The sequence below is a fragment of the Pristiophorus japonicus genome, chromosome 7 (genome assembly GCF_044704955.1).
Source record: "Pristiophorus japonicus isolate sPriJap1 chromosome 7, sPriJap1.hap1, whole genome shotgun sequence".
Taxonomy (NCBI): domain Eukaryota; kingdom Metazoa; phylum Chordata; class Chondrichthyes; family Pristiophoridae; genus Pristiophorus; species Pristiophorus japonicus.
The window spans coordinates 149,795,542-149,807,637 of record NC_091983.1 but is presented as its reverse complement, the minus strand read 5'-3'; the positions used below and the strand labels follow the sequence as shown (position 1 = coordinate 149,807,637).

The window sequence follows — 12,096 nt, the reverse complement described above, 5'->3', positions numbered from 1 at the left end:
GTTCCATCTTCTTCTCATTTTCTTGGATTAAACTTTTGATGGACCACTCTTGCTGATATCCAGCTCCAGCCATTTCTCCTCAATGACAGTCACTAGTTTCTCCACTTCCTCATGGAAGAAATTCTTTGTTCGTGTTACACGCTCTTGCGCCGTTCGTGTATTGGACTTACACTCAGGTAATGTTCAAAAATCACACTTCTCACCTTTCTTCCACCAATACAGCACTCCTTTCCACTCCCTCAGCCACACAAAAATCAATATTTAACCCTTACCTTTATATATGGTCCATTACCAATGATACTGAGGATGCTCTCCCTTTAATTGGCCGATCGCCAAGCTTCCTGTTGCATTGCTCATGAGCACACGCTGAAACGCCCATTGCACATGCGTGCACGCTCAAACAGACATGCGACCCCCTGCCGGCATTCCACAAGGCACTGGGCCTAAGTCCCGCCCCCCGGCCCTCCGGCTCCTGCAGGTTCTGCAGCACCACGTTGATAGATCCGGACGACGAGGGAGCGGCCAACTTAACAGGTACATTTTTAGCGTGTTTTTTGCCCCAAAAAGTCGGCGTACCACCCATAACTATGCTGCTCTAGGCGGCTGTTGAAATTTGGGCCCATTGTCTGGAGAAAATAGGTACAGTAGGAGGAAATGAGTTAAACATCCAATGGTGCTTCTCAATCACTTGCTGAAGAAGTTACTCAGGAAAGTGCCCTTTGCCCAATCATCTTCAGCTGCTTCATCGGTGAACTTCCCTTGAACATAAGTTCACTGATGATTCCAAGTACTCTGATAATCAAGCAGCCCATGGCATCCTACAGTAGGACTTGGACAACATCCAGCCTTGATGCTAACAAGTGGCAGGTAGTATTTGCACCACATAAATGCTCAGTAAGAGCCATCTCAAGCAAAACAAAACCCAGTCATCTCCTTCTGGCCATCAACGGCTCCACCATGGTTGAGTTCCCCATCAACATCTTTAGGTTATCTTTGGTCAGAAAGATCCTGACCAATGGATCCACCACAGACCCAATCCACATCCGGACCGGGGTCAAGCAGGACTGCATCATCGCACCAATGCTCTTCTTAATCTTCCTTGCTGCAATGCTTCATCTCACTCTCAACAAGCTCCCCGCTGGAGTGGAACTAAACTATCGAACCAGTGGGAACCAGTTCAACCTTCGCTGCCTCCAGGCTAGATTCAAGTTCGTCCCATCCTTTGGAGAAGTTATGGCATTGTTCGTGGTCATATGTCATCCTTATGGAGGAGGTGGAACAGCAGTGAATGGCAGAGGAGGGAATAAGGCAGCATGGCAGTAAATGTTGGCAGAGAGTGCCAGGATCACCATCCTCAACACAGCAAGGCTGAGCCTCCAGGTTGGCTTGTTGCCTGGGACACCCAGGAATCTGTCCATCCTGTCTTCCACCTCTTTGTCGAGGATTTGAAGGTCTTCCTGTGCAAAATTCAGTCGCTTTGGCAAGATGTTGCCCTGTCATATTACCCCAAGGGCACAGCTGGCCTGCGACTGTCATGGTTCTGGCAAGAGGGACATCAGATGATGGTTGGAGATTCCCGAGTGGATAAAATGCAAAGCGGTCGAGGAAAGAATCTTGGCAGCCTACCCTTTCTCTCCCAAAGTGCTCTAAGGAAGACTTACAAAGGCTGTGTTGAATTTGCACTGAAGTTCCCTGGGGCATAAGCTGCTCAGTGAACTGTTAGAATGTAATTATGGCAGAAGTTACATAATTTCATATGTAAATTAACCCACCCAAGATATTTGCATGAAACTCCCTCTGCTGGTGATTGGCTTAACTTTCTGGTGCAACGTGGCCGCAACGGACATTGAGAAAATTCAGCGCCAATTTCGTGTGTAGTCGAAGACCAGGTTACATTTTCTCAACTCACTATTAGGTACTTGCTATCGACAATATTGCAGTGAAACCTCCATTATGCATGATCCACAGTGGATAATAAAAAAAAGGTGGAAATTCAGCAGTCCCTGTAATCTGACTTAACACACAAGGTCGTACAATACCCCACTGCAGGAATAAACACAAATACAGTACAAATAATATAAATTGAATTTAATCTTTCTTGGTTTATGAGGCTGATTTATGTTAAAGTTGAGGTTACTGACTGTGCAGTGAGGCAATGTCTCATAAGAGGCTTTTTCCCATGAAAACTCTGCCAGATATTGAGGAAAGCAGATAATTCAGGCACAGATAATGGAAGTTTCATTATAAGCAAGATAAAACTTTGGAAATTCTGATCGTATATACAATATTTTAATGTCATTCAACCTCAGATTTTATGATTCATGCAATAGATATTCAGCAATAGGAAAACATACCGATACAATTCAAATCTGTTGAAAACTGCACGGTTGTGGGATATTCCATGAGCTCTACGAAGATCAAAACTGGCACATAAGTCCTGAAAAGGAATTAAACAACTTTTATGACTCTATATTGGTAATGAAAGATACAGTGGTTCAATAATTGTAAAAATCACAGTAAATATTGTCCATTCACATGCACATTTTTGCTGTGCTCCAGACCTGAGCCCATTACTTCTATCTCCATTTTTCTTTTTCTTCATTTTACCCCTCTTGGGCCCTTCTCTCCTGTCTCCTTCCCTTCCTGTTGCCCAGTCATGCTTCCTTTCATTTCTCCCCTCTCGGCTAACTTGCCCCCTCTAACCTCTACCCCAACCTTTCACTATTATTCTACCATCCTATTCTCAATTAAGCATTCTGAAGATGAAAACCATTGTTTTCAGCGCCCTCACCACCACCGCCTCCCATTCCCTCCCCCAAAGCACCCCCAGCCCCACTGCAAACTCTGTTCCCTGATTACCGATCCCATCCCCGTCCCCACCATTGTCTCAGGCTGTTCACAATGTCGGTGTCCAATTTGACCTCGAGCAGAGCTTCTAACCTCATTTTCCATCTCAAAGATCGCCTACTTCCATCTCTGTAATAATATCCTTCATTACACCTGCCTCAGCCAATCTTCTGCTGAAACCCTCATTCTTGCTTTTGTTACCTCCAGACTCAACTGTTGCAGTGCTCTCCTGGCACCGACCTCTCATTTTCAATACTCGGTAAAATTGCGCTCATCCAAAACTCAGCTGCCTGTATCCACACAAAGTCCCATTCACTCTTCACTCCTGTGCTCACTGGCTCCCGGTCCACCAATGCCTCCAATTTAATTTTCTCATCCTCAATGGCCTTGTTCTTCTCTGTCTTGTAACCCGCTCCAGCCCTACAATTCTCTAAGAACTCTACATTCCACCAAATCTGGCCTCTTACACATTCCCCACTCCCTTTGCTGCACCATTGCTGGCCATGCCTTCAGCCATCTAGGCCCTAAGTATCGGAATTCCCTCCCTAAACATCATGTCTCTGCACCTCTCTGTCCTCCTTTAAGACCATCCTTAAAACAAAACAGTTTGACAAGCTTTTAATCACACCTCCTAATATCTTCTTCTTTGGCTCAATGTCAATTTTTGTATGATTAAGCGCCTGTTAAGTGCCTTGGGACATTTTCCCACATTAAAGGCATTATATAAATGCAGGTTGTTGTTGCTGAAACCTAGAACAGAATTATCTGCTTGTGCAAGACTTCTCCATGAAGTGATTTATTGGCCTTTGTTTTCACAGGAAGCTTTTAGAAGCTCTTCTTTACTGTTTTAAATTAATTACCTGGAGAATCATATATTCCTCAACTCTACAACACCGTAAATATTTAGCACCACAATATGACAGACTCATTTGGGCTAGAAATTCCCCAGCCTATCGTTATTTGATAAATAACGACAAAATAGTGAATAAATAAAATAAAAATGTCGCCATTTTTTAAGGGGATAAATTTGGCCACATAATATGCCTGTTCTTAAAAAACAGCATTCCACAACAATTCGCGTTAAAAACCGCGATGTCGCCAACTTTAGCCCGAGGCCTATCAAGGCAAAAAATATAGGCCCCCTGGGAGGGGAGAAAACAGAAACAAAAATGACAAAAAACAAAAATCACAAAACATTTACAAGACCCTTAACTAAGTAATTGCTGCAAAAGAATTAAAAAATAAAAACTTTAACTTACCTTTTTTGCAGGTCTTCCTACTTACTGACGTTTGAGGCTGCAATGCCTGCTTTTCTCATGCATTTTTTTTTCAAAAAACGGGTTCACCGAATGGCCAAACTTATGTGGTGTGGTTTTTTTTCGCGATTTTTTTCGCGTTGCACATTGGCGATCCGCTTTTTGTTGATATTTTCAAAATGCCATTCTTAAGGTTTGGGGAATTTTGACCAATTCATTTTAAGAACAAAAAAGCACTTTTAATGCGAAAAAAATCATGTGTTAGGCTGGGGAAATTCTAGCCCATTGTCTTATAAACTTAGAAATATGAAATATCATCCCCATCTTATTCAATTAAATAAAAATATTATAGTGGTAAAAAGAAAGCCGATAAAAACAGAAAATGCAAGAAATACACTGTGGGTTGGTCATTATCTGAAAAGAGAAATGATAGGTTAATGTAATGCTAGGTTAATGAAGATGGTCAGAAGAAGAAATGGAATTCCAAGTTCCTTGATGGGACAGAAGTAAACAAATAGGAAAGCGAAGTAAAGTTAAAATAATTTACATAATGGCCCTAATTTGTGGTCGCCAGCAAACAAACTGCACTCGCTGTTCATTATGCTTACAGCTGCTCAAAGACTTTTAATGGGCTATTGTGCGACAACTTACAGTAATTAGAGAGCCATTTCAGCACGGCGCCCTATACGGGAATCTGGGACCTGAGAGACCAGGACAAGCATCCAATCGGATTGAAGAATCTTTACTGATTCACGCAGACTTTAAAGTGTATGTTAGATTATGGGAAAGAAATATGGGAGAGAGAGAGAGAGAGAGAGAGAGAGAGAGAGAGAGAGAGAGAGAGAAAGTTTAAAAATAATTTTTATTTTACTTTTGTTTTAAATCTTCAACAATTAAATTTAATTAAAATCTGAAGGAATTAGATTCCACCATTGTAAAATTAAATTTTCAGTGCCAGAGAGGTTGTTTGGTATTAGTTAAGACTCATCAGGCTGGATTTTCGGGTTTTTGCAATTTTGCCCGTTTTTGGGCGCAAATCGCGGAGAAATATATAGTTTAATGCCGGGTTAGTATTAGCGCTAGAGTGTGCAACTTTCGCCAAATGGCAACGAGCGTTAGCATTTGCTCTAGCATTACACAACAGATTTTGTGTGCCGGAGCCCAAAGTTCCGCCATGGAAAAAAACATTGGCCTTTCTGCGCATGCGCAATTTTTTTTTCTTCCTCCCGCGTTTCTGGTCAGCTGTCCGATTGCAAATGCTAATGCAGGCACCCGTGCACATGCACATACACCCGAGGTTGAATCAGCCATTTCAGTTTTGATTTCGACCATGGAACAGCACAGAGACATCGAGGAAGATAGGCAACGGGCCAGGAGGTTCACTATGGAGGCAAGCGAGGCATTGGTTACTGTTGTGGAGACCTATGTAGGAAGCGTGGAAGTAGACCCCTCCTAGCAATATTTTAAAAAATCAAGGGGGAGATTGCAGAGGAGGTCTCTTTCTTCAGAACTGTAGCAAGAACTGCGGACCGGTGTAGAAAAAAATGTAACGATCTCACGAGGGCCGTCAGAGTGAGTACCATTTTCAATCATGCACTCCTTCATTACTGAAATTATAAATCTAACGTCCTATTTGTTCTGATGCTGTTGCTGGGTCTCAGCGCTCCTTAGGTTGCCTCCTAAAATGCAGGACACATAGGTAGGTTTAGTTTGGCACACTATTTTCCATGAATGATCTTTACACATCATTAAGATTGCTTTCTGAGATCTCATAAGATATTTCCGCACGTCGATGTCCCCTGATGAACCACGTGCATCTTCCAAGGCAATTAAACAAAGGACTGTATTACATTCACACAGCATGGTATAAATGCGTGTGCGTGTGCATTCTCTGGCTTTGACATATCCGAGGCTCTTGGGACAAGTAGTGGCGTGCAGCAATGCAGTTCTGGGGTCAAATCCCGTCTCTCCGGAGGGTGTCGGCAAAGCCGGTCTGCTGACAGGAGGCAGACATAAGAACACAAGAACATAAGAATTAGGAACAGAAGTAGGCCATCTAGCCCCTCGAGCCTGCTCCGCCATTGAACAAGATCACGGCTGATCTGGCCATGGACTCAGCTCCACTTACCCGCCCGCTCCCCGTAACCCTTAATTCCCTTATTGGTTAAAAATCTATCTATCTGTGACTTGAATACATTCAATAGCCTCAACTGCTTCCTTGGGCAGAGAATTCCACAGATTCACAACCCTCTGGGAGAAGAAATTCCTTCTCAACTCGGTTTTAAATTGGCTCCCCCGTATTTTGAGGCTGTGCCCCCTAGTTCTAGTCTCCCCGACCAGTGGAAACAACCTCTCTGCCTCTATCTTGTCTATCCCTTTCATTATTTTAAATGTTTCTATAAGATCACCCCTCATCCTTCTGAACTCCAACGAGTAAAGACCCAGTCTACTGGACATGGTGTCACTGTCGAGGGAGAGTGCCCAGCTCACCTGACAGCTCCTCGAGGTCCTGGGTAGGATTCCCGCGAGCACGACACTCACTGTGACCGTTACGGAGGTAGGTTTGCAGATTGTCCATGCATGGCGTAAAACCTGTGGGGCTGTCAATGCACACGTGCTACTGATGGCCTCCAGTAGTGACACTGCAGTTCCCAGTGTCACACCCAGATCCGTGACTGACGACGCCGAGCAAGAGGCTTGCCAGTCAGAAACCGGGCCTTCCATACTCCGAGCTTCTCCAGTTGATCCACACATGGCATCTCCATTGTCTCTCCCCCTAATACAGTAGTACTCTGGCCGCCTTGTTGCACGAACTGGTGCCACTTTGGGAAGGGAGTGCAGGCGAGGGAGGGGGCTAGGGGTAAGGGTAAGTGGGGGGGGGGGGGGGGGGGGAAGAGCACCCGGTGCTAAAAGACGTTGGGTAGGGGTTGTTGTGTTGCTGCTCTTGTTGTTGTTCCTGTTGTTATTTTATGAAAGTTTTTAAAGTTTTCAATGTTTATTGAACATTTACAAAGTTGGAAAAGTTTACATTTTGGAGAAAATCTATTGTTTACCTTAACCATTCCTGTATAGTGTCTCATTTGCAGAATAAGAGGGAAATAGTCAACATGGTGGGATGGAGTGGCCAGCAATGGTCAAACGGTTTACTCTTCAAGCAAATCATTCAATTATCAGCTGCTAACACAAGGCTTTTGCAGCGGCAACATTTCCACGCCGTCTCCCCTGTGGTGGGGGTGGTGGTGGCATGGGTTCCTCGTCAGGCTCCTCCTTAGGTGGTTCTGCAATTCCCATTGGCAATTCCTGTCCGTTCATGATGGCTAAGTTGTGCAGAATGCAGCACACCACAATGAACTCCGAGACCTGCTGAGGGGAGTATTGCAGGCAGCCTCCAGAGTGGTCCAGGCACCGGGAGCACTGATTGAGCACCCCAATTGTCCATTCAATGATGTTGCATGTGGCTGCAGCTCTCATTATAGCGATGCTCGGTTTCTGTGGCAGGGTTCCAGAGGGGGGTCATGAGCCAGGTGGTAAGGCCGTAATCTTTGTCCCCGAGCATCCAGCTCTGGCCTTGTGGTTGATGCTGCAACAGGCCTAGACAGTGCTCTGGTGCAAGATGAAAGCATCATGGGTGCACTCTGGATATTGGGCATTTACTGCAATGATGCGCTGAGTATGATCGCAGACGATCTGAACGTTCATGGAGTGGAATCCCTTTCCATTTCAGTAAACCTCTGGATTGTGTAAAGGTGCTCGCAGGGAAATGTGCATACGGTCAATGGCACCCAGAACCTTGAAGCCAATAAATCGTCCAAAACCTGCAGCCCTCTCATTCTGGGCCTCCTTGGTCATTGGAAAGTTTATGAAGTTCATCCTGACGAATGCAGCGCTGTGTAGCATGCTGCGAGATGGAGCATATGTCCCCCGCTGATGCCTGAAAGGAGCCGGAGGCTTTGAAGGCAAGTGCCACAGTCACTGTCACCCTGACGGGCAGTGCACCCTGTTGACGAGGCCATAGGTCTGCATTTATGAGCTGGCATATCTTTGTCAGCACTTCTTTGCAGAAGCGCAGCCTTTGAACGCACTGTGCCTCAGAGAGCTGCAGGTATGAGCGCTGTTCCCTGTAAACTCGTTGGGGGTAAGGCTTCCACCCCATACGTCTGCGACCTCTTTGATTACGTTCAAAATGATCAATAAGCCTTCTTGCAGCTTGATGCTGTGTAAATATAGCAGCCAGATATAATGGCTGACATCGTATAATCCCATCTTTTAAAATGTCCTTAAATGTCCTTTACAACAAACTATAAACTGACAATTGTAAACTATAAACTATTAACTTCGCTATGATAAACGCAGCCTTCTTCTCCAAATCCTTTTCGATACTGAATTAGTCAAGACAGCAATGGCCACTATATAATTGGCTAATGTCCCAAGACAATGACAGCTGGTTGAGTGAACCTTCTAGAAATTGCACACGTATGCTTGATGAGTGAGAACAGGCTGCACCTGGCCATACCTTTCCCTAACCCTCCACTCACTTTCACTAGATGAAGAAAATGGAACATTACAAAACGGCTCTGCAGATCATAAAGGTCTCAGGCTTAACCCACTTGCCTGCGTGAAGTTTGCTGATCTCAGACAGGACAGTGGTGAGCCATTATTGGCTTTGAAGAGAAGAAAATAGCCCAGTAATGCCAATGAAGTGAGCAAAATCTGTTTGACAGGATGATCCATAAACACAAGAAAAGGTTTGCTCAGAACAGAAAATGTAACAACATATCATTCGTCACTAAAGCAAGGTAAAAAGTGACATTATCTATTCCTTCCAAATGCTCAAGTTTTGAGTTACAGAAAAAAAGATCAGTACTGTAGTAATGTTCTAATTTTTATTAACTTCAACAATTTTATATCCTTACAACACAGCAGTAAACTTATCTATCCTCGGTTTTCAAGATGAAGCCATTAGTGCTGGATGCGCCACGGGTCCAGCTGAGACTACTTTTTGCTGGTGGGTTCCCGGGCAGATGCTAAATCGGTTGATGTGCAAGAAAATTCCACCCGGGGCGCTAGCGCAGCATTGCACGATGATTGACATCGTCCAAACGCTCAAAACATCGGGCGGGTGCAAAGTTTTAGCGCCGCCACAAAACCAATTTTGTTTGCTTCATTTAGCGCCAAAAAACTTGTTTTAGCGCTTCACCCAAGTGGAAAAATGGTCGCAAACTCCTCGAAATGCCAGCCCATCATGCCATTAAAAAATCATTTACACTTGAATGGACAAGCCCAAACTTTTTCTAGCATGTTTAGTAGGTATCTAGTGGGTAAGTACCATTCATGTGTTTTATTGGTGAGTAATGCAACGAGGTACCGGTGTAGCGAAGTTTGTAGAGAAGCAGGGCAAATCGGACAGCAACTTCTGGATTTCCGTGTTTAACTGCACATGGCCAGACGCTGGAAGTCACTGCCCTGTTATATATGTAAACCTGTAAATACCTTGTGTAGCCACCAGAGGACTCATCCCCTAGAGTCCCAAGGGATCCCACAATCCCTTGGGAGCACCTGTACTTAAGGAGACCTCACAGGCTGGAGAGGCATTCTGGAGACCTGCAATAAAAGACTACGGTCACACTTTACTTTGAGCTCACAGTATATCTAGTCAGACTCTTGATTCATACTTAACAACTGGCGACAAGAGACAGATGATGAACCCAATGATGCAGAGAACAGTGAGCATCCTGGAGAAATTTTTGGAGGGAGATGATTGGGAAACCTTCATGAAGCGACTCGACCAATACTTCGTGGTCAACGAGTTGGAAGGAGAAGTGCCAAACGAAGGGCGATTCTCCTCACGTCTGCACCAACTGAGATGCCTTGCAGGACATTGCAAATTTGAAGGACATTTGGAGCACATGCTCAGGGACTTCTTCGTACTTGGCATTGGCCATGAAGTGATACTTCGCAAACTTTTGATTGTAGAGACCCCAACCTTGCGTAAAGCCATAGCGATAGCCCAGGCATTCATTGCCACCAGTGATAATACTAAGCAAATCTCTTAGCACACGAGTGCTGTTACAAGTACTGTGAAAAAAGTGATGTTTTGAAATCGCAACATACAGGGCTGGCCCCACATGCCTGCAGCCGCACGTCCGCAGATGTCTCAGAATCCACCATCAAGGGTGATGATTGCAAGGCCATTAACACCTTTTTGGCGCAGTGGGGGGTGATCATCGTTTCCATTCATGCCGCTTCACAGGATACGTTTGCAAGGGCTGTGGAACAATGGAACACCTCCAATGTATGTTCAGGTGAGCTACAAACCCTGTTAATCCTGAAAACCACCACGTTGCAGAGGAGGACAGATCCACGGCAGATCACAACGAACCAGAGTCTCAGACCGAGGAGGCAGAGGTATATGGGGTGCACACATTTACCACAAAGTGTCTCCCGATAATGCTGAAGGTTGAATTAAATGGACTCCCGTGTCAATGGAGCTGGACACAGGCTCGAGCCAGTCCATTATGATCAAAAAGACTTTCGATAAATTGTGGTGCAGCGAGGCCTCAAGGCCAATCCTGACTCCCATTCGCACTAAACTGAGAACTTACACAAAGGAATTGATTCCTGTAATCGGCAGTGCTACTGTAAAAGTCTCCTACGATGAAGCAGTGCACAAGCTACCACTCTGGGTGGCACGGGGGATGGTCCCACGCTGCTCGGCAGGAACTGGCTGGGAAAGATAGACTGGAACGGGGACGACGTCCGAGCGCTCTCGCCCATCGACGGCACTTCGTGTGCCCAGGTCTTAAACAAATTCCCCTCGCTGTTCGAACCAGACATCGGGAAATTCCAACGAGCAAAAGTGTAGATCCACCTAATTCCGGGGGCACGACCCATCCATCACAGGCGAGAGCAGTACTGTATATGATGAGAGAGAGGGTGGAGATAGAGCTGGACCGGCTGCAACGAGAGGGCATCATTTCGCCGATCGAGTTCAGTGAGTGGGCCAGTCCTATTGTCCCAGTCCTCAAGGGAGACGGCACCATCAGAATCTGTGGCGATTACAAAGTAACTATCAATCGTTTCTTCCTGCAGGATCAATACCCACTACCAAAGGCAGACGACCTTTTTGCGATGCTGGCGGAGGAAAGACGTTCACGAAGCTGGAATTGACCTCGACCTATTTGACGCAGGAGCTGGAGGAATCATCGAAGGGCCTCACCTGCATCAACACGCACAAAGGTCCCTTCCTTTACAACAGATGCCCGTTTGGGATTCGATCAGCCGCGGCGATATTCCAGAGAAACATGGAAAGCTTACTGAAGTCGGTCCCGCGCACGGTGGTCTTCCAGGACGACACCTTGGTTACAGGTCGGGACACAGTCGAGCATCTGCAGAACCTGGAGGAGGTTCTTAGTCGACTCAACTGCGTGGGGCTCAGGTTAAAATGCACGAAATGCAGTTTCCTGGCGTCTGAAGTGGAGTTCCTGGGGAGAAGAATCGCGGTGGATGGCATCAGGCCCACCTATTCGAAGACAAAGGCATTCGAGAACGCACCGAGGCCACAGAACGTGACGGAGCTGCGGTTGTTTCTAGGAATCCTAAATTACTTTGATAACTTCTTACCGGGTCTCAGCACACTGTTAGAACCAATGCATGCCTTACTGCGTAAAGGAGAAAAATGGGTATGGGGTAAAAGCCAAGAAAATGCCTTTGTAAAAGTTAGAAAATTGTTATGCTCAAACAAATTGCTTGTATGATCCATGTAAGCGTTTGGTACTAGCATGTGATGCATCATCATATGGCGTCAGGTGTGTATTGCAACAAGCTAATGAATCTGGGAAACTGCAACCGGTTGCTTATGCATCCAGAAGTCTGTCTAAGGATGAGAGAACCTACAGCATGATTGAAAAAGAAGCGTTAGTGTGTGTTTATGGGGTAAAGAAAATGCATCAATATCTGTTTGGGCTCAAATTTTAATTGGAAACTGACCATAAGC

General features: G+C 45.4%; 1 protein-coding gene across 1 annotated transcript in view; it reads right to left on the bottom strand.

Annotated features, from left to right (window-relative positions):
* The window catches only part of LOC139266641 (PC3-like endoprotease variant B), a gene marked incomplete at its 3' end in the record, with an annotated part of 827,273 nt that overhangs the window by 794,501 nt on the left and 20,676 nt on the right, over positions 1 to 12,096 (bottom strand). Inside the window, exon 3 of the mRNA XM_070884230.1 lies at positions 2,355 to 2,437. Within this exon, the coding sequence (XP_070740331.1) occupies positions 2,355 to 2,437 (83 nt within the window). The remainder of the gene's footprint in view (positions 1 to 2,354; positions 2,438 to 12,096) is intronic.